Genomic DNA, 21,347 nt, shown 5'->3' with positions numbered 1-21,347 from the left:
TATATAAAATCATTACACATCAACCGGAAGGCTCCATGTAAATATATTGCATTCGGAAAAAGAGCAACAAGGGCTATTTTATAAAAAAAAATTATAGGGCTTGTAAGGGCTGGGCCCAAATATATATATATTTTTTTATTCTCTTGCATGGTAGATAAAATGTTGCATAGTTCTTTTTTATTTTGTTTATTTTTTTTATTTTATTTTTAGGGGGTCCGCGACAGCCGAGCGGTAGCGCCGGTTAGAAAATCGGCCCATGAGCGCCGGGGCTCACCACCTCGACGGCGTGGGTTCGAATCCCAACCGAGACCGGACCCTCCCCTGTACGAGAGGACTGACTATCCACGTACAACAGGGAAACAAGTCTTGTAAGCCCTTAACGGAGCAGGCATGACCAACAAGGTCGTTACGCCAAGAAGAAGAAGTTCTTTTATCAAAAAACGATAGGTAATAAGATATACACATAAAAATAAAGCATAAGAAAATTTATTGTATTATTTTTTCTAGTAACATAGCTTGAACCGGTTATACTAGTTACATTAATAGATTAGCAAAAACCTAATCGTTGACAAATAGGAATTTTATCTTCGCAGCTTCGGCCGAGCAGAAGATTTTATTTTAACATCCTCATTAAATTTAAATCCCAATCGTATTTCAAAACAAGATCGCTAGTTAAGAAGGTTTTTTTTCGTTACAGAATTAAGCAAGGATCAGCTTTAATGAAATCAAAGAATTTGAAAATCATCGGAATTAATTGTTGTCTAGCGCGGAATCACTCGTTCCAGTTCGCTCGACGCTGCGAAAAAGATTGAGATCGAAGAAAGAAGAGCAAAACGGAATTGGGCAAAAACATAAGTCCAATACGTACAGCTCATTCAGTTCACGGATGACCATCATTCTAACAAGGTTTCGTGATCATTGGAACGTTCGTTAGTGACAAGAGTGTCTTGAAACATATTCCACTCCAATGGAATAATAAACACGAGAAACTGTACAACATGTGAGTTACGCAATTTGAATGTTAAATTATTTCAATTGACTTACAAATCGCTGAAACAGCATCTTGTAGCAAACCTTTGTTCCTGTAGCCCAGTGAACATATCGCCAGTAGCGTTAACGCTACAGAGAGGGCTGCAGTGCGGCGTATTATTTGCAGTTATTGATTACTGAAGAAAGCTCAATCAGCAAGTTCAGGCGTAATAAAGGAAGTGAGGTGAGTGCAAAACCTAGAAACGTATAAGTTACATTTTGTGTGCCTGTTTTGTGTAGCAAAGCAATCGCTGGACATTATATTATTGAATTCCTTCAAAATGAACCCTAAACTGGATTCATTTTGAAGGGGAAAGCGCTGAACCATCAAAAACTTTGAGTGAAGTGAAGCTTCAACAATATGTTAAGCTGAGTTTAGACTACGACGAATTTCGTTTGATTAAATAGCTCTCAAATAAGATGACGGTTATGTTCTTAGTGTTTAATATGCGTTAATACAGAGGTGCATAAATTCGTCGTTGAGTCCCATTGTCAAAATTTAGTTAAATTTATGTAATCAAATCAAAGCTATTAGTTCAGGATTAACTTTAGGCATGCATGCTGCTGCTATTAAAAATTGTTAGCCTTTTGCAGTCTCCGAAAGGTTGATCAGGTTGCTTCAATCCTCCGCTAGGCATCGTGCTCAAAACAAGCGGGCCAGTGGTATGGGCCGAGGCCGGGTGTAACAAAATTAGGAGATTTTTCAAGAACTCGAGCAGTTTTTCGAGCAGAATTGCTGTTGAGCTCCTAATTTTGTTACAGCCAGCCTCGGCCCATACAAAAATGAGAAGTTTTGTTTGAGCAGGGAAACCGTTAAGACATATCTAGCGGGTACCCGCTAGGCAGCTGGAAATATCGTCCTAAAAACGTCCTACTTTTTTGTAAGGGGGTGAAACCTATTTCCCATATAAAACTGCTCGATGTTTGTTTCATTTTAGGACGTTTTTAACACGAAATTTCCTAACGGGTAGAGCACAACAATTGACAAGCGAATGGAACAGACCAAAATAGCACAGACGTGATAGTTTTCATTCTCAGCATATGCATACACTACACCAAAGTGATAACTATCCAGGTGGGTTCAACCCGAACATATTGCCTTGATTTTATTAGAAAAATAAAGGAAAGCTATTTATTTTCAATAGTGAGGAATATCCTGTTTGTATCGTGTTCAACTATTTGACTACCAAATACAGTCGGACGTCGATTATCCGGGGCCGGATTATTCGGGTGTCTTGCAACTGACAACTGCACAACCGGGTTGAATTGTTTCTATGAATATCAGGTTGGTTTACAACATTTTTTTATGAATAGTGTCAAATAAAATTTGTCGGATCGAAATTAGCAATAAAAATTACCATAAAAAAATAATTCAAACATTTTTTATGACTGGAACTGGTCAAAAGTGAACTAGCCAAGACTCAAACCAGTTATTATAAACGTATTTTTATATATGTTCGATTATCCGTGGAATTCGATTATCCGGGGACCTACCGGTCCCGACATCCCCGGATAATCGACGATCTCCTGTAATGCATAAAACGTGAAAAAAAATGTTATTTTACATCAATTTCCAGAAGATCAATTGAGGCCGTTGGATGACCCATCATCCATCGATGGAAACAAACTAATAGTAGCACACGATTGCCACGTGATGGCCATCAGATTATTTCGGCCATTATTCCGTCTCGAACGGCACATTTGCATTATGCCTCATCTTCGAGTTTTCGTTCGTCTCCCGTTCGAGAACTTTTTTGTCGATCAAAGTAATCTGTCGAACAATTTGGGAAAAATTGCATTACGGTTCTCGAACGGGATCTCGAATACGACAAATTTTTATCCGTAGTGGTCTTGTTGAGACTACTCAACGTGAGTTTCGAACAAAATCTTTTGGCACTAAGACCGAATTTTAACAACTTCGATTTGGTAGGCAGAGGTTAAAAAAACCAGTCTTTTATTCGCTCTTATCTGTTCGTAACTAACTGCCTCCTCAGTCCTTATCGCTTATGTGCAATGCTACGGAAAGTGCCAAAAAGTTCAATCGAAGAGACCTCACGGGAGTTCCAATAGTAAATTACGATACATAAGATACACTTGAAGTAAAATATGGCGTTTTCATAATGCGAAGGTATCTTTTCGCTTTAAATTGGAGAAAAAACACACACCGAACTCTTCACAAATGTTTCATTGTTTACAAAATGCAACAGTCGATTCACACCACTTTGACAGTTGCGCTTGGAAAAAAATCGATGAAACTTTCATCGACTCGAACAAGTGACCGTAATGCAATTTTCTCTAACGTTCGAGTCGGCGGTTTCCGTGTGATGAGAGAGTTATTCGAGTCTCGTAATAGGCCCTTATATCCGGTAAGTTGCTTACGTATCGTTTTTGTGTGCTTTTATTGATAAACAAAACTAGGAACGATTGTCAGAAATCAATTTTAATATGGTTGCTACGACAAGCTTTTGAGCTCACCTCTGTTATGACCAACTTTGCACTACACATCAAATAGCATCCTTTAGCATCAATGTCAAATAGCATCCTTTATACCCGCTAGGCATTTCCTTCTCAAAACTCCTCAGCGCGAATAAAAAACTCTTCATTTTTGTATGGGCCGTGGCGGGCTGAAACAAAATTAAGATCCCAACAGCAATTCTGAACGATAAACTGCTCCAGTTCTTGAAAAATTTCTAATTTTGTTACAGCCAGCCTCGGTCCATACAAAAATGAGAAGTTTTTTGTTCGCGCCGAGCAGTTTTGAGCAGGGAAACCGCTAGGAAACGTCTAGCGGGTAAAGAGCATTTTAATAAGCGAGCGTTTGAAAGTTACTGTTAAATAAAAGTTGCAAAGTGGATTAAGAACATGTCTGCTACCTTATTAAAATACCACTTGATCTCCTTATCGTCGTGATATCAGCAGGTTTTAGCGAATGCACCTCACTGAGTAGCGCTGGTTTAGTAGCATTAAGTTTATCAAACGTTGAAAAATAAACAGTGGTTTATGTAAAAAAATACAGTTGATGTTTAAGTCTTTCAGTTTTCATTAAGGGTTTGTCGTTAGACGGGAAAAATTAGTTGTCGTAATGAACTAGAGGCAGATCCTAAGTCCTGAGTGAAAGTTGATGGATGTGATGTAAAAATTGTATCTGTGCGTATATTTTCCATGCGTTTTTTTTTGTTTTATGATTTTTGTTATTTTTACAGTATCCTAACTTCCATACACATCCTCTCTTATCTAGTAACCATGCAAACAAGCTTCTTGGAAGGGGAAGGTGTGGATAGTTTTTCTTCAAGGTGCTCATGGCACAGCAGTACCGCGAGGATCGAACTAGGGTCAGTGAGGGTATTTTGGCCCACGTATGTAATTTTCGCCCACTAGAAAGTAGATCAATTATTACAATGATTTCGCATAAAAAAGCGCCCTAACATTTTTTTAGTGTTGAGGTCAATTTATTATTGTTAAATACCAAATTTGGGGACGATTGAATCAATATTTTTCGAGAAAATCGCTTAAAACTACGAAGCTGTCGCTTTTTCAAAAAACCATTCTGTAGGCAGATAGTTCGGCCACCTTGAGATATAAGCAACCACTACGTAAAACATTCTGAAGTAATGTTTTTCTAAAGCTTTGAGTGTTTTTAGGAATTATCAAAACGTTACTTGAATTTTTTGAGCACGAGAAATAATTTTAATTTCGATGCAAAAGTGGGCTAAAATAGATGCAAGGAAATCTGGTTTCGATTGAAAGGAAATTTGTATGCATTTTGACACTGACACCTGGTTGTCAGCAATTCCGATGATCTTGCAAAATTGTGGAAATTAAAATTTCAAATTAAACATTTCATCTTACTTATTTAACAAAAGTAAAAGTAAATAGGAGATTCTAAATTATTATAAAGATTATTAAAACCGTAAAACACATAAAAAAGGTATTTTTCATGTGGGCCAAAACTGGTACACAGGTGGGCCAAAATAGAAGCAAAGCGGGCCAAAATAGCGACAAAAAATGTGTTCGGAAATTGATAATTTTTCAGTGAAAACATCAAATAATCTCAAAAATATTAATTTTAATGCATGCTTTGATAGCTACTCTACATTATCATACCCAATATATTGTGACATGATCGATACAATTAATGCAACGATTTATTTTGTGGTGACCCTTCCCTAATGGCCTTATCACACTGGTCACCATTGGTGGCATTGGCAAAGCCACTGTACTGTCAAACGAGGGGGCCGCTGGTGCAATGAGCTTGCTCAATACACCAGTTTGACAGTCCAGTGCCTTCGCCAAGCCACCATTGGTGACCAGTGTGATAAGGCCATAAGTGGGCCAAAATGGGTACTTTTACCCTATCAGACGTAGGTTTACATTTCAAAACTGTCGTCTTCCTGAACCGATGCTATATGAACCGATACGATTTAAAAAATACCGTATCTCCACGGAAAGATATTCCTACTCCAATTAGGGATATTTAAATGATAATATAATGCTCTTTAGTTTTTCCATGCCATCGTCGTATGATCAATACGTTAAGTACATCAAAGAATGTTGCATTAACTTTAACACTTTGACAGCCGCACAATTAACAGTGTCGCAACGCTTTACTACCGGCGCGTTTGCACTAATTCCTCTGTATCTGGCCGCCCTTTTTGATCATTCTTTTTCAATCTTTATTAGAATTTACGTACGAACAGCAACGCGTCCTGTAAAATTTGTTTACTTTCAGTTTGATATTTGTTTACATCCAGTAGACTGTGTTGCGTGTCAGGAGACAGCGTTGACAGCACACCAAAATGATGTGAGCGGATGCAAATTGAAACGGAGCCATTACATCGATAGATGTACCCGGCCGTCAGAGTGTTAATAACAACTTTTGCACAAAACGGAAATCTGCACACAACTACATTAAGTCTTCATACAACTGTTCTACTAAAATAAAAGCATTAACATACTCGCAATAATATAATATCTTGCATCATTTGTTTAATCAGTTTATTCGACTTTAAACAAATGAGACAACATAATGAAAACTTTTTTCTTTCAGTATGGCCTTGTGGTATTTAATGTCTCTATTTGTTTTCGTGTACATCTCGATTACATTATGGAAACGGAGAGGAAAGCCACCAGGACCTTTTGGTTTTCCTTTGGTGGGTTACCTACCTTTCATAGATACTCGTAAACCATACGAAACATTTACACACCTGGCAAAGCGCTATGGTTCAGTATACGGACTTTGGATGGGACAGGTATACACAGTGGTACTAGCAGATCCCAATATAATTCGTCTTGTGCTTTCGAAAGAAGAATCCACTGGCCGTGCTCCTTTGTTTATTACACACGGTATTATGGGAGGTTATGGTAAGTTATTTTGTCACGGTTTTACATAAATGACAATGCGTGCAGAATCCTTTAACCGTTACCCGTTCAACCGCCTACCCAGGTAGTTTTTGGAATTTTGTTTTCAAATAACTTTTGATTGGATTGACGTATCGGCATGAATCTTTTAGAATGCCTGGAAAAACTCATTTTCTATCGTTTTGCTGAAGAAAAAAAAATAAGAAGTTCAAATAATTTTTATTTGCGTTTTTCGGTTGATACCCTTCAAACGTTCAACCGGACTACCCGGGTAGTCCATACATTTTGTATGGGAGATTCCGTTTTCCTGTACTTCAGACTAAATATCTTTTTATTGAGACGTCGGATAGATTTGAAATTATCAGAGAAGAAACTTGAAGGTGTTTCCCAAATTATTGTATAACTTTTATAATTTTAAAAACTCATTAAGTATGTAAATTTGAGGTTCCAAAACATTTCACCCTTCACATCTACAACCATTTATCAGTGTAGTTCATATATTTTACATAGAAGTTTACTTTTTCTGTATTTTAGTACTGATATATTTGCTCTTAGATACTTAACTACTTGAAATTTTTTGGAAAGTTGCTTCAAATATTGTAAAAATTAATAAACTCTCAGTCGTTTCATTCTATCTTCATGCTTCAACTGGGAACAGTTGCTTTTTACCGTTATTTTATTGTTTTTTCGTCGGAAATGCTGTTCCTAGTAATTATTTTATGTATCTGTTCGGTTTTATCTATTCTAAGAATTGAGTTTTTCCATAACTCTCACTTTTACTTAGCTTTTGTTGTACCTCGAATCACACACATAGTCGAATAGTAACGGATTAATAAACGTGTTAGTGGCGCACATTCTCTGAACAAAATGATGTGTAGCATACTTGTATTTAATATTAGATTAAGATTTTAAGATTTATACGTAAGGCATAAATGTTTAAATGATAGAATTCGTGTTTCCGAATGAAACAATCCTATTTGAACATTTAACCTTTCTAAAACATGTTTGGAAAAAAATTGAAAAAATTCTGAAAATTTCAAGTAATTCAGTTTCAAAGATCAAAGATACGTATACTGAAATACAGAAAATGCAAACTCTTATTTAAAATGTTGGATGTGAAGGGTGAAATTTTTTGGAACCTTACATTTATATACTTAATGAATTTTTAAAATTATAAAGTTATAGAATATTTTGGGAAACGCCCTCAAGTATCTACATTGCTAATTTAAAATCGATCCGACGTCTAGATAAAAAGTTATTTAGTCTGAAGTACAGGAAAACGGAATCTCCCATACCAAATGTATGGACTACACGGGTAGTCCGGTTGAACCTCTACGTAGGTAACTTTGTTTGAACGGGTGACGGTTAACGTGATGGTTTGTATGTTGTTTACAAACAAAGCAGTTGATTTCAGTCTTGCCTATAGTTTAAAAATTCATAAGTGTCATTAATTAATACACTGGTTCATTTCATCATATCGATGTTGTTAACATATTTGTGAAAGGATTTTGCTTATTAGTAAATGCTGTGTGTATGCGAATATGTAATTTTTAAATATTTATTCCAGGAATAATCTGCGCAGAAGGTGCATTATGGCGTGATCAACGTCGGCTATCGATTGAATGGCTTCGTCGCTTAGGAATGGTCAAGTTTGGACCGACTCGGTCTGACCTCGAACAAAAAATTATTGACGGCATAAATGAATTGACGCAGGTAGGTTTAAAATGGTTATTTTTGCAAAATGAAAAATCATTTGTGGGGTGTTAACACTCTGACGTGACTCTGATGGGGTCCGCGACAGCCGAGCGGTAGCGCCGATTAGAAAATCGGCCCATGAGCGCCGGGGCTCACCACCTCGACGGCGTGGGTTCGAATTCCAACCGAGACCGGACCCTCCCCTGTACGAGAGGACTGACTATCCACGTACAACAGGGAAACAAGTCTCGTAAGTCCTTAACGGGTAGGCATGACCAAGAGGTCGTTACGCCAAGAAGAAGAACACTCTGACGTCCGGATACACGCATAGGTTTAATGAACCCGTATCGGTTTTCATCCGCTCACATCACTTTGGTGTGCTGTCAACGCTGTCATCTGACACGCACTACAGACTACTGGATGTAAACAAATATCAAACGGAAAGTAAACAACTTTCACAGAGCGCGTTGGTGTTCGTACGTAAATTCGAATATAGTTTGAAAAATAATTATCAAACAGTAGGATGATCTACCGTTGCGACACCGTGAATTGTGCGGACGTCAAAGTTTTAGTAACGATGTTAAACCACCTATAAAGAAAATAAATTATACCAGCAAGAATGAACAAATGCATAACCTACAAGGGAGTTAGGCTACGCTAAAAACCCAGCATTCAGAAATGAAAGGTTTTGATGCTGTTGGATTTCTTTTACTTTTTTTAGAGGTTCCTCAGGGATTTAAATAAAAAAAAACGGTAAGCGTGTAACTGTTTTTTAAATTCATATTTTTATTGTTTTTTTCTTAAAATTAAAATGTTTTTGTTATCGCTCATAATACCCTTATTGGACGAGGAATATTTCTGTCCGCCGATTTTGGAAGATAGTGTCAGATGGCCATTGACAGCAATATTGCTGTCAGAAAATCGGAACCGAGCACGACTGGTTCCGATTTTCTTTCGACTAGTATTTTTATGTCAAAGTGGCGATTTGTTTACTTTTTGCTCTGTTTTTTGCAACAGATTTTGTTCGTTACTCTTGGTTGAACAATACGATAATTCGAACATAAAAATGATCAATTAACTGAAAAACACATTTTGTGGAACTTTGCGTTATTACACGAGCGGGTAGCATTTTTATGTCAAAAGCCAATTTTGGCAGAAAAATACTGGGCAAAGATGACAGAAAAAGCCCTCGTCTAATAAGTATATAAGGAATACGTGTATGTAATGTATTTAGTTGGATAAGAAAACGGTGCCGGTCACTGTATTTTAAAATACCATCAAAACATAGATTTGGCGAAGTAAAGGTAAAACAAATCTGCAGTATATTTTAGAAGATCATAGGAATTAAGCAAATCATATTTCATTCAATTAAAATATTTATTTTCCTTCAATAATTTTGATTACGTAGACCATTTCTATTTCATATAGGATATTGATGCTTCAATTAAAATAGAATCTGGGTTTAATCCATCTCCCGCGATACACCATGTCCTTGGAAATCTGATGAACAATTTGATATTTGGTTTATCTTACGAAAAAACTAATTCTACTTGGCAATATCTGCAACATCTTCAAGAAGAAGGCGTCAAACATATTGGTATATCAATGGCGGTCAATTTTTTACCAATCTTAAGGTGAGAATTTATTACTTTTCGCACCTTAACACTAGAATGCAAACAGCTCATAGCTTTTGATTAATATCTCAAAAACGAGGCTGTTAAAAAAACGGCTTAAAATCCAAAACTATATCTAAAACAAAAGTATCGAATTTCGCTGTTGAACAAATTTTGAGAACCAAGCTGGCCACCCCTATAGTGCTTTTTTCCAATCATCAAAGAGCGTTTAATCTTTTTAACATGTTGTAACTATTTTGATGCATCTCTCTTAATTCCGATAGCTTGATGTAAAGCAAAAACCACCGAATTTTAGTTCTTTCAAATTTTAATATTTACAAAATGTATGATATAAACCCAGACAAAAAATGTGCGCTAGAAATCAATTACATTGAGCAATTAAAAAACACACTTTTCAAAGATCGAAAATAACCTCAAAGATCGAAATAATAAATAATTAATAATAATAAAATTGTAATAAAATAAAAAAAATAAATAAATTGTTATATGTGGTATATACGGCATGTTTATGTTTGGGGGTGCCAATGGCGCATCCGTAGCGCAAGGAAACACCCGCAGGTATGGGATCGCATCTCGAGTCTGGCATTCACCCTCCGGTATTACGAACGGCTGACTACTAATCTATAATTTACCGTCTTTCGGTTATCGAAACTCTCTTCGAAGAGAGGCCTTGTCCTACCTAGGCATGCCACATACAAAAAATGTATATGTTTGAGCTAAGGGCTAGCTGTTTAAAAAATTTATTTTACATTTTGAAAAAAAATTGAAAAGAATTCATATTCAGTTCAATTCTATCTTTTTTGCTTTACACCGAACTAGAGGAATGATGAAGAGGTGCATAAAAAACAATAAAAAAATAAATAAGTAAATAAATAATAAATATTCAAAACTGACGAAGTTATGGCGAGTTAAAAAAAACGTCAAAAAGCATTGGGAGATTCTAAAGCAATGTATTCTAGTGTTAAACGAGAATTAAAGGGAAAGTTATGGTAATATTTTAGTTTTCCCCATTTTCAGGTATTTACCATCGACACGGCGGATTATAGATTTTTTGCTCAGTGGAAAATCTAAAACACACAAAATATATGATGAAATAATAGCAAATGCTCGAAATCAAGTAGAAACAGAATCTTACAATAGTTGCATTTTAACAAGCTTTCTTAAAGAGTCCGCTAAGCGCCAGAATGTTGATAGGGCAGATGCCGCGTTTTGTAGCGATAAACAGTTGCGTCATTTGATGGCTGATTTATTTGGTGCTGGAGTTGACACGACCTTCACTACAATTCGCTGGGCTCTGTTGTATATTGCCCTTCATCCCAATGTTCAAGAGCGCCTGCGAGAAGAATTACAACAAAGATTACCCCCCCACCAAACACCTACCTTAGATGACGTCGAATTTTTGCCCTACCTGTGCGCTACCATAGCGGAAGTACAGCGTATACGTACGGTTGTACCGGTAGGAATACCGCACGGAACGACAAAGGTATGATAATTTAATGTGCTTATAAACACGCCTCATAATAGAACTGCTTGTGTTTGTACAGGAAATAACTATCGCTGGTTTTCGGATACCATCCAACACGATGATTATGCCCCTGATCTGGGCAGTGCACATGGATCCCACTGTTTTCGCAGAACCGGATACCTTCAAACCGGAACGCTTTCTCGACATAGAAGGGCGATTCGTAACATCAAGCAACTTCCTCCCGTTCCAAGTTGGTAAACGGATGTGTCCAGGAGATGAACTAGCAAGAAACATACTGTATCTGTACATATCGCACATAGTATTGCGCTATAGCTTTGAAATACCACGAGAAGATATTTCTTCGATCGACCTTAGTGGAGAGTGTGGAATAACTCTGACACCACCGCATTATCGGATTGCCTTTACTAAAACAGAATGATAAAACATCAAATTGTCCATATCGTACAAAGTACTTGAGTTTCAATAATGCGCGAGTGCTAGAACTAAGCTTTTGAACACAATTTGAAAGCGGTTTCAATATCAAAACATTAACAATAAACAGATTGTTTGTTTAATAATAATTAAATCGGTTTTATTTGCGTTGTGAAAATTTTCGTTTACAGTTGTAGCTTGATTAAAAACAAAACATGTTAGTTGTCTTTTTTATCTTATTTCCCAAAATTTTAACAAATGATGACAAAATAGAGGTCTTGGCTTAAGAAAGGGAAGAATGTATATTTTCGGCTAAAAAGTGGATTGGAAATAACTAACTGGAGATAATTTATGGACAATTTTCATAAATTCTACAAAATATCGTTTTTGTTACAAAACCGTAAAGGAAGGAGAGTCACAATCTTGATGGCAATGATTCAATGAATGTCAACAGTGCTTTAGCACTAATTCGTATTTTGTACTTTAAACTCAGTCAAGTGTGCTTGGAGAAAACTGCCGTATGTTACAACGGTTCGTACCACTTTTAAAGATTTATTTTGTAGTAAGAAATAAATAAAGTATGTAAACCATCTAAAAGAAAAAGAACACCTTGCTCTACATCAACAGTGAGATGGAAAACAACTTCAGCAATTTTATAAATAAAACTATTATCCTAACATGTGTTTCTTATCAGCCCTTAAACACTACCACGTGAAAAATATTGGCATCACACTGTAGCACCTGATATTTCTCTGGGATATGTCTATAAATGCCTTGTTTTAAACATTGTAAAAGAAATTGGTATATAATTTCTCTGGAACGTCATGGAACTCGTCTATTCAGGTATGTAAACAATATTTTATTTAAAAATGGCAGTAGTGCATTCCTTGCGTATGAAAGAGTTACAAACTAACTCAAAATAATACCATGAATGAGTTTAAAAATGTACATTAATCTGTAATTATCTGAAAGTTTCAGGCAACAGTCACAAAAGCACTCATAGCATAGATCTGATTTCAACATACAGGAAATGTACTACAACTCTTCACAATTGTATTGAACATTTAAAAAAGCAGTTAACCGGTTAAATGAAAATTATCTTGAGTTTGTATTACTCATACGTATACTACAATGGCATGTATACATAAGTTTGCTCTAAAAGAGATTCTTTTGCTATTGCTTGTATGAACATCTTCCGCAAATTGAAATTTGCTAATTTGTAATATGGAACTGTTTATTCGGAAATATTTCGACCTTAAACTTATGCATGGAATTTACTTAGAGTTGGTGAGAGAGAATCATCTAACATTAAATTACTACAGCTAAAGTATACTAGTTTCAATATGCAATTGAACCTGGATAGCGTTAGGAGATAATAGCTATTGTTCCTCACTAGCTCACTTTCGTTCACCCTTTTTGTTTCTGTTTTATGTTACGGTAGTAACATAAGAATGATATCCCTAGTAGGTAAATGGAATTCATTTTGGACATATTTTTGTTCATTATTTTTAACATTTGCTTTAATATTAATATATACGCTCATTTTGTGAAATGTAATAGTTTAATAAAAGGAGATTAAGAAACGGCTTTGTGGGCACCATCTTTTAATTATCACTGACAAAAATACAAATTCAAATTTTTCCTCATATTAAGCATTCTTTAAACAATTTTCCATTTGGATTCTAATATAATTAATGTTGTGGAACAACTAGTATTGAAAACAACACAATTTTGTGCATTTCATTGCTCTCGAAGTCTATCTTATCCAGGTCCAACTGTATATTATGTTTGAACACATTGCATTTGGAAAGAAATATACATTATAGATTAACCTGAACATATTTCTATGGCTCGCTGTTGACAAGGGTGCGATTTAGATTTTATTTATATTTAAAATTGCGCTGTTATTTGCACATAATCTATCATTATAGTTGGCTGTTATACAGAGTTAAATGATCGAACACCGCAAATTTAGAGTTGTGTGCTCCACCGCATCCGATTTTATCGAACGATATTGTATGGATTTAATAGATGAAATCAGATGTGCGATTTTATCATCCAAATCATTTAAAAAAAATCGTATGATTTTATGGGTTCTTCGTAGGCGGTATTATCTGTAACCCAAATACAACCTGAAACTGAGTTTTATGTACTTATTAAATCAAAGTTTATTAAAATTAAAAATAACGGAATACTCTCCAAAATCGCTCTCCCAATAAAATCAGATTCGTCAGAGCACTGACACTACTCTTAGTTATGGGGAATATGTCTCAGCAGTTTTAGATATAAAAATCAAATAAAATTAAATGAAAAAGGTGGCGCACAAGTGAAAATAATGATGTTTTAGGCGACTATTACTTCTCTTCTCTTGTGTGAGATGTTACATGATTGTTAGTATAACATTCTCATTGGATCAATTTTACTGAATAGGTAATGCCTACGGTTTAAAACCAACAAAGGATAAATAAAGAGATGCATTCTATCAAACTTATACGTTGTTGATTTAAAATTAAATCGATTCCTGTTGATTAAAAAGATTGTAGCATTTAAATATATTGTTCCCCAAATCTTTGTCTATAGAATAAGGTTGCATTTTGGCAATGCACAAATAGAAAATAGAAAACAAATCCATGTTGACTAGTAATTTAATTGGTTTCCTTTTTAAGTACTGCTTTTTCACTGCATCACATATATTAAAAAAAGTTTTTGTTTTTAAAATGTAAGATGTTCTTTAAATTCGTTGGTGATGTATGAACTACATTGATGTCAACTTTCTTTTATGGACCAGGTTATTTGATTTATGATATTTTTGTATGTTGCTTATTGATGCCGCTAGGAACAAACCGTGCTCAGATATAACTATTGAATTAGTGCCCATCGCGTGTAGGACCGTGAACGACCAACTGGCTGCTAAAGTGTTCATCTAATTGTCCTTTTACTAAACAGTCAGAAGTTGCTTAGATCTTGCATGTACTGCAATTGTGTGTGAAGCGGTCGTGGAACGAGGTTAACTCGGAACGCCTGAGGACTGATGGTAACGCCAATAATACCTTTAAGACTCGGCATTGGTTCATCCTGTGGGAGCTGAATCGTGAAGGTGTGCATAATCGATGCAAAAAATAGGAACAATTCCATACGTGCTAACACATCTCCAAGGCACCGCCGACGACCTACACCAAAAGGTATGAAGTAGTCCGGCTTTTGCACTTTTCCTTCTGCGTCTATGAAACGACTGGGATTGAACATCTCTGGTCTGTCCCAAAGGTTTGGATCCATATGAACACTGTTTATGAGAGGTACAACGTACGAGCCGGCAGGAATGGTATAACCATTAATAACAATATCACTGTGAAGAAAAATATTAACGTAAAACTACTATTATAATAAGTGGCTATGGCTAGTGCTTATGGCTCAACCAAATGAATCCAGTTACAGGTAGCAAAAGTTTGTAAAAAACTGAGGTAGTGTACTAGAAGTTTTTATCATCAACTCTGCCCAAAAACAGCCAAAAACTCTTATGCCCACATTTTTTTGACCTGATATAAATAGGCACGGGAATGCATAAGTATATTCATTACAAACTCTGTTTCATATGAATGTGCTTATGTGTGTGCGAAATGTGCTTGAAGCGGTTTAATTTTTACTAAACTTTACAATGCCATTTATTAAAATAACGCTGCGTTACGCCTATGTAAGCGGTGCGATGGTTCAAATTGATCATTGGATATACTTTGGAAAAGTATAGGGATAGTCATATGATTTTTACTGCAAGAAACACTTTTACGTGTACAGCCGTAATTACCAATGCTACCAGGATCGCAGCAAATACAAGTAGTACAGCTTTGTTAACCTATGGGTATGGGTCGCTTACCTCTTCGGCGAATGCGTCGTGGCAAGTGGCACAATGCTGGAAATTCTCATCACCTCCAGAATGGTAGTCTCGGTGATCGGTAAATATGGTACGTCCTCGATCTTTGGAAGTCGATTACGCCCGACCACCTGGTCTAGCTCGTCCTGTACACGTCTCATTGCATCCGGGTGCCGCAGCATGAACACGTTCAGCCATAGCAGCGTCGTCTTTATCGTTTCCATTCCGGCTGAAAACAGGTCAGCTATCACTTGCATCATTTGGATCTCTAAGTGAGAAAAATACAATAAAATTAGAGTAATACCGTTTTTTATATAGGTTAGTGGCTACGATTTTTCTAACTGAATAAACTCAACTACCCCCAAACGAGTTCGAAAAAGTATTGTAAAATAAAGCCGTGTAGCAAAATTAGTCTACGATAAAAAGAGCAGCATGTACCGCGTAATTCGAGTTCCATATGTTAAATTATAGTACCAACAACGTAAATAAATTTCCTGTTTCGGTGTCTATCAAACATGTCTATGAAAAAAGCAGCATTAATTACAAAGCTTTCAATAATCTTAAAGCTTTGAGACTTGGCAGACATAGCTAAATGTAAGCAATTAGGTTGATGAATGTAGCTACCACTTTCAATCATTGTGTAACGAAGCTGACCTACTGACTTTGTACAAAAAAGAAAGGAGTTTTATTCTTAGTATGAGAAGCCAAATTTAATAGTTGTAATAGCAAATAGCGTTTAGCGGTTAGCGGTTACAACAAGTGTTAACGTAGCAAGTAATTACGCATCACAGATGAATAACGAAAAACGCAAATGGGCTGTTCCATTTTTAGTATTTTGTTTATGTACGTGAAGATCAATGGAAAAGAGGTCGCAGCATACGAAGTAATAAGCCAATAACCGTGGAAAAATGTTTGACAAATGCTTGGAATTTTGTTTACCCCTTACGAGCAGCCAGGAAAGTGTGGTGAAACTGCAAATTTGGTGTGTTTCATCAACAGAGCAAGCAATTGAGGCGTTTCGCCAATCATGGCGACCAACAGGATCCATATCCCATGACTTCAGACAGAAGAACTGTGTCTATCTGCGAGAAAATGGACACTGTGATCCATAATTTCTAATTACCCTTCTTCTTCTTCTTCTTCTTCTTCTTCTTATATGCGAGTCGGGGTATATCCTCCTACGTTAAGTCGAACACTTTGTTCCCTTACTCGTATTCAGAGGCATACCGACTCTGACACGAGCTCCTATGCAGGGGCCCGTGCTGTAGGAACGGCTGTGATAGCCATATGTCCAATTCTAATTACCCACTTCGTTTCAGAGATTTTAGCGAAGATCTCCCACGAGTTAGCAAGTATGTTTGTAAACATGTTTTAAATCAACTGTCACAACAATGGCGATGCAGAAAATAGCTTTGACCAGACCTGCGGTTGAATCGATCTTAATGCACATACATTTTATTTTAACAACATGTATGCAATAGTGATGAGCGGGTCGACCCGAACCTATCGGGTCGGAGCGATCCGTAACCGACCCGGAGCGCTCCGAGTCGTACTCTCGATTCCAACGACTCCGGGTCGACCCGTGGGTGCAACGAGTTCGGGTCGACCCGTAGGTGCAACGACTCCGGGTCGACCGGTAGGTGCAGCTGCCCATATGCGAGTTCGACCCGTTGGTTCGGGTCGACCCGTAGGTGCAACGAGTTCGGGTCGACCCGTAGGTGCAACGACTCCGGGTCGACCGGTAGGTGCAGCTGCCCATATGCGAGTTCGACCCGTTGGTTCGGGTCGACCCGTAGGTGCAACGAGTTCGGGTCGACCCGTAGGTGCAACGACTCCGGGTCGACCGGTAGGTGCAGCTGCCCATATGCGAGTTCGACCCGTTGGTTCGGGTCGACCCGAACTCGTTGCACCTACGGGTCGGAATCGATTCTTCTAGGGACGGACTCGATTCCGGGTCGATCCGTGAAAAGAATCGTAAGACTCATCACTAGTATGCAATGCTTCCACTAACTACTAAAAAAACGGTTCACCCTTGCCATACAACTACACCGGAAATAAGAAGGTATCATTTTATTTACTTTACATTCTGACATGCAAGATCAGTGATACCTACCGTGATCTTTACCCTCGAAGAGTTCGGCATCGCGTCCTTCCGCACGGGCTTTCTCGATTTCCGCCAAGTATGCATCGACAATATCCCGTATATTACTGCTGTCAAATGTTCGTTTATGTTCTTCAATGATTTCACGGTAGAAATCAAACATCTCCTCCCGGTTTTTGGCAATCTTATTCTTTGCATTAATATTACCAGGTAGATATTGTATTTGAGGAATGTAATCGATCGTATGAATTTCACCAAAAAGCCTCATACCCTCTTCTATGAGCCAATTGAAACGTTTAAACTTGGGATCATCGATCGAAAACCTCACCGACATTATAATGTTACAGATTACATTACTCACTGAAACCGACAGGTATCGACTAAGATCAGTGGACTTGTTACCTACGGCACTCAATGTGAGTAAAAGTTCGGTGACTTCCGTCTGTAGTTGAGAAACGGAGCAAAAACAAAACGCATAATATAATTTTTAGTATAAACAATACTGACAACCATACCATGGCCGATGATTTGTCCATGGAAAGCATCTAAGGCGAAGTGTAGACCTTGTTGCAGGACGTACCATGATTCTATTTTCCATCAGATGTTTTCTATTGCCGAGTACCGTCATACCGAAATTACGCAGCTTTTCATGTAAAAACCGTCTTTGATCTTTCCACAGTGGTCCTTCACTGTTGATTATACCTGCAACAGTAAAACAACAACAATATTAGATCCATGCGGCACTCCTGAAACGATGTCTATCCTATTTTAAAATTAGTTAGTTCAAATTTGAAATCTAGTGTGTATTCATTTATCTGGAGAGAATGTTCCTTTATCCAGACGACCGCCATTCGAATTGTACCAAAAGTGGCATCATTGCCAAGTGTTAGCATTAGCAACAGTACAACGCTTTCTCAAATTTCTCACAACACCTTCATTCATATGACCACGACAAGAATGTTGATTCGAAGAATTTAACGGTACAATGGTTAAACTGCGTCAAGCGCTGTGGTATAACTACGCCGCACATGCTTGTATCATATGACTTAAGGTGTTTTGGGGTTCGCACACTAAGCATAAATTTTTTGTTTTTTTTTTTTATCCCATGGGTTATGGGTATTTGAGACAGACACGTGTCAAACTATTCAGAAACTTGATACGTTAACGTTTCTCTATGTCTACATTTTGCAATACTGCTGTTCTTGTAATGATTATCTTGTTCTAGTATGGTGATGTGAAGTTTTACATCCGGTCCAAGTTGTAGTTGCGATCCAATTATTTGTATGGAACATCCCACATCTAAATAGAAATAACACACCTAGTTCACCTTGTTGATTGGTTTAATATCCAAATTTCTAACCCAAGCCATATGGGTCATCTGTCACACAGTACACTTGCCAGCTATCGAACATATTTATTTGGCAACAAAACAAAAAAATTAAAGTCCTTAAATGCCTATGACTAGCTCATTTTGAACTTGTCCTCTACACTTCATTGTCAAAATTGAAACGTAAGATCCTTTTTAAAACTAAATAACCCGGCTGTAGTTATTTGGTCAGTTATCTGAGGCAATGTTTATCGAAGAAATGAGATGCTATTTAAATTTTTACAAGATATGTTAATGCTGACGTTAAAAATTTGTCTAATAACTCATACACATAAACAAAAAAATACACATGTCCTTATGAGCATTCAACATTCAACTTGACAGAATACTCTAAGACATTTAAGGCATGTCATACAAATAGCAAAAATGGCCATTTGCTCGAAATACGAAAGCACTTCTGCACCAATATAAATTATTGGCACGCGTTGTTAGGTATTTTAGTTGTAATCTAAATGTACAACTTGTAATTGCAATGGTTTGTGAAGAGAGTTTTGTCATTATTTTTCCAATCACTTTATTATTATTTTTTTTTTTCATTTTACGTATGAAAAATTTAACAAAAACGAACAAACCAAGGTGAAGATTCGACTAAAACATGTTCACGTCACACAAAAATCACAAAACTTAAATTAAAGCAAAAATAGTATTCCAAAGCAACACTTTTGTACGATTCAAAGTTAACTATCTATGTACGGCACTAAATTACAGTATTTCAACGCCGGTTAGACAAAGGGAACGAATCTAGTAAACCCTTAATGGGACTGACATGACCAACTTCGTTTCGCAAGAGAGAAGAACAACTTTAAGGATATTATGAACAGCACACACCAAGTCGCTTGAATACGACAAAAGCACTGCGCTGTCAACTGTTCATACTTACCAAAACCTCCTATGGTTTTCAACAGTGGAGAATGAGGCCGGCCGGTGAATTCTTCAGTTTTGAAAGCCTCGCGAATGATCTTGTAATCGCTGATCACAACAGTAAGCTGTGCCCCCAACTTGGCACTAAACAGCGATCCATACTTTTTAGCCAGTTTCATATATTGGGTGTGCTTTTCGTGCCCGATAAATGTCAAATAGCCAAATATCGGCACGCCCCAAGGACCTGGTGGAAGCTTCTTAATTTGACACACTAACCGAAACAAATATTGCACGAACAGTACACAAGACAGCGCACAACAGAACACGAGTAGGGTTTTTCTTGCGTTTAATGGGTCAAAAAACTCCTGGCGCATCAATCCGACCAGATAAGAATCGATAAACATTTTTCTTGCACTCGGCCCTTCTTCTTGGCAGCGGGTTTCGTATGCACTGCGCAAAAAAAACACTCTTGTCAAATCACTATGAACGTTTCTCATTCACGAACGAGAAATAGAATTTTCGCCGAAAGTGAAACAAATGTCGTAATTAAGATTGCTTGCCACAAATGATCGTGAAACTTAAACCTTGAATAATTGACATCAATACAAATTACCGACAGCGCTTTAAGTACTTAAGCGATACAGTTAAGCCGTCCCTACACTTGCACTCGAAATTCAAAGCACCACACTCTTGCACGCGCGCACTTCGGCCTAGTTATGTGCACAAGATAGTGTGTCACTGCAACGGAATTCTGAAACGACGAGCTGCTGGAAAGCGTACTCAATCGGCGTCGACGATAAAAGACACGAATGTAGACAGTTTTTGTATCCTTCCGTTTTTATAGTCGAGCAAGGTTGATCGGACGGCTAACGCCGACGATCCTCGTCGTCTCTGAGAAGAGTATGAATCGTTTTATTGGAAAACTGCCACCCCACGTCTGAGTACGAGCGAGAAAACTATGTTTCTAGTTTGAAAATGGAGGGGGAAACGATCGCGATCATGATCAGGGGAAACGATCTCCTCAAAGTTGAGGCTTTCTTTACTACAAAATCGGAACAGGTAGTTAGACTACCCCTAACCCGTTTGAATGAACAAACCTGTTTCATTCATCCCAGCCCGGGAATGGGGAAATTTAAGATTATTGCACTTTTTATCGCGTGCGTCAGTTTTGAAAAAAGCTCCGAGTTGCGAGCTGTGATTGGTCGGTTAAAAAAAACAGTTAAGCGAAACGGTAAAATTACATCGGACTTGGACCGGGGTATGTTCGAGTAGAGGTCATCGAAACGGTAAACCTATAATAGCAAAACCTTTGTGTATCTAGTTTTTGAACATATATTAATTGCATGAGAAACAGACAGTGGCAATTTAAGCTGGAAATTCGGGTGGCATAGTCAATTTATTTATAGCTTTTTACTCTTTCAAAAATAATTCGGGCCTTAGTAGCCGGCCCCTAACCCCTTAGAGCAGGGGTCGGCAAAGTGCGGCCCGCGGGCCAAATCCGGCCCGCCAAATGATTT

General features: G+C 37.4%; 2 protein-coding genes across 4 annotated transcripts; one reads left to right on the top strand and one right to left on the bottom strand.

The window, feature by feature from the left end:
• Window positions 1–890: 890 nt before the first annotated feature.
• On the top strand, window positions 891–11,750 carry LOC131261274 (cytochrome P450 306a1). Of its 3 annotated transcripts, none has more exons than XM_058263270.1 (7): window positions 891–1,000; window positions 1,060–1,213; window positions 6,077–6,390; window positions 7,955–8,100; window positions 9,511–9,716; window positions 10,734–11,199; window positions 11,261–11,750. In XM_058263270.1, the coding sequence occupies exons 3-7, from the start codon at window positions 6,078–6,080 to the stop codon at window positions 11,618–11,620; spliced, it is 1,491 nt and encodes a 496-aa protein (XP_058119253.1). In that variant the 5' UTR covers window positions 891–1,000; window positions 1,060–1,213; window position 6,077; the 3' UTR covers window positions 11,621–11,750. The 3 variants fall into 3 exon arrangements, with proteins under 3 accessions (XP_058119253.1, XP_058119256.1, XP_058119254.1); XM_058263271.1 differs by having other exon boundaries at window positions 900–1,000; window positions 1,070–1,213; XM_058263273.1 differs by lacking the exon at window positions 6,077–6,390.
• Window positions 11,751–15,480: 3,730 nt separating this feature from the next.
• Window positions 15,481–20,234, bottom strand: LOC131261277 (cytochrome P450 18a1). Its single transcript, XM_058263276.1, has 4 exons — window positions 19,850–20,234; window positions 18,163–18,284; window positions 17,595–18,024; window positions 15,481–15,749 (listed from the first exon to the last, which is right to left on the bottom strand). The coding sequence occupies exons 1-4, from the start codon at window positions 20,232–20,234 to the stop codon at window positions 15,481–15,483; spliced, it is 1,206 nt and encodes a 401-aa protein (XP_058119259.1).
• Window positions 20,235–21,347: the final 1,113 nt, after the last annotated feature.

This window comes from Anopheles coustani, chromosome 3, assembly GCF_943734705.1.
Source record: "Anopheles coustani chromosome 3, idAnoCousDA_361_x.2, whole genome shotgun sequence".
NCBI classification, from domain to species: domain Eukaryota; kingdom Metazoa; phylum Arthropoda; class Insecta; order Diptera; family Culicidae; genus Anopheles; species Anopheles coustani.
Note: the sequence above shows the minus strand (reverse complement) of the source record. Positions and strands in the feature narration are given on the sequence as shown.

What these genes read in the sequence shown, in the direction of transcription:
- LOC131261274 (XM_058263270.1), top strand. Translation starts at nt 6,078, where the DNA reads ATGGCCTTGTGGTATTTAATGTCTCTATTTGTTTTCGTGTACATCTCG. An exon ending in AATTTTTTACCAATCTTAAG is followed by an intron (nt 9,717 to 10,733) that starts GTGAGAATTTAT and finishes CCCCATTTTCAG; the next exon opens with GTATTTACCATCGACACGGC. An exon ending in TACCGCACGGAACGACAAAG is followed by an intron (nt 11,200 to 11,260) that starts GTATGATAATTT and finishes GTGTTTGTACAG; the next exon opens with GAAATAACTATCGCTGGTTT.
- LOC131261277 (XM_058263276.1), bottom strand. Translation starts at nt 20,234, where the DNA reads ATGTTTATCGATTCTTATCTGGTCGGATTGATGCGCCAGGAGTTTTTT. An exon ending in TGATGGAAAATAGAATCATG is followed by an intron (nt 18,025 to 18,162) that starts GTACGTCCTGCA and finishes TCTCAACTACAG; the next exon opens with ACGGAAGTCACCGAACTTTT. An exon ending in CTTCGAGGGTAAAGATCACG is followed by an intron (nt 15,750 to 17,594) that starts GTAGGTATCACT and finishes TTTCTCACTTAG; the next exon opens with AGATCCAAATGATGCAAGTG.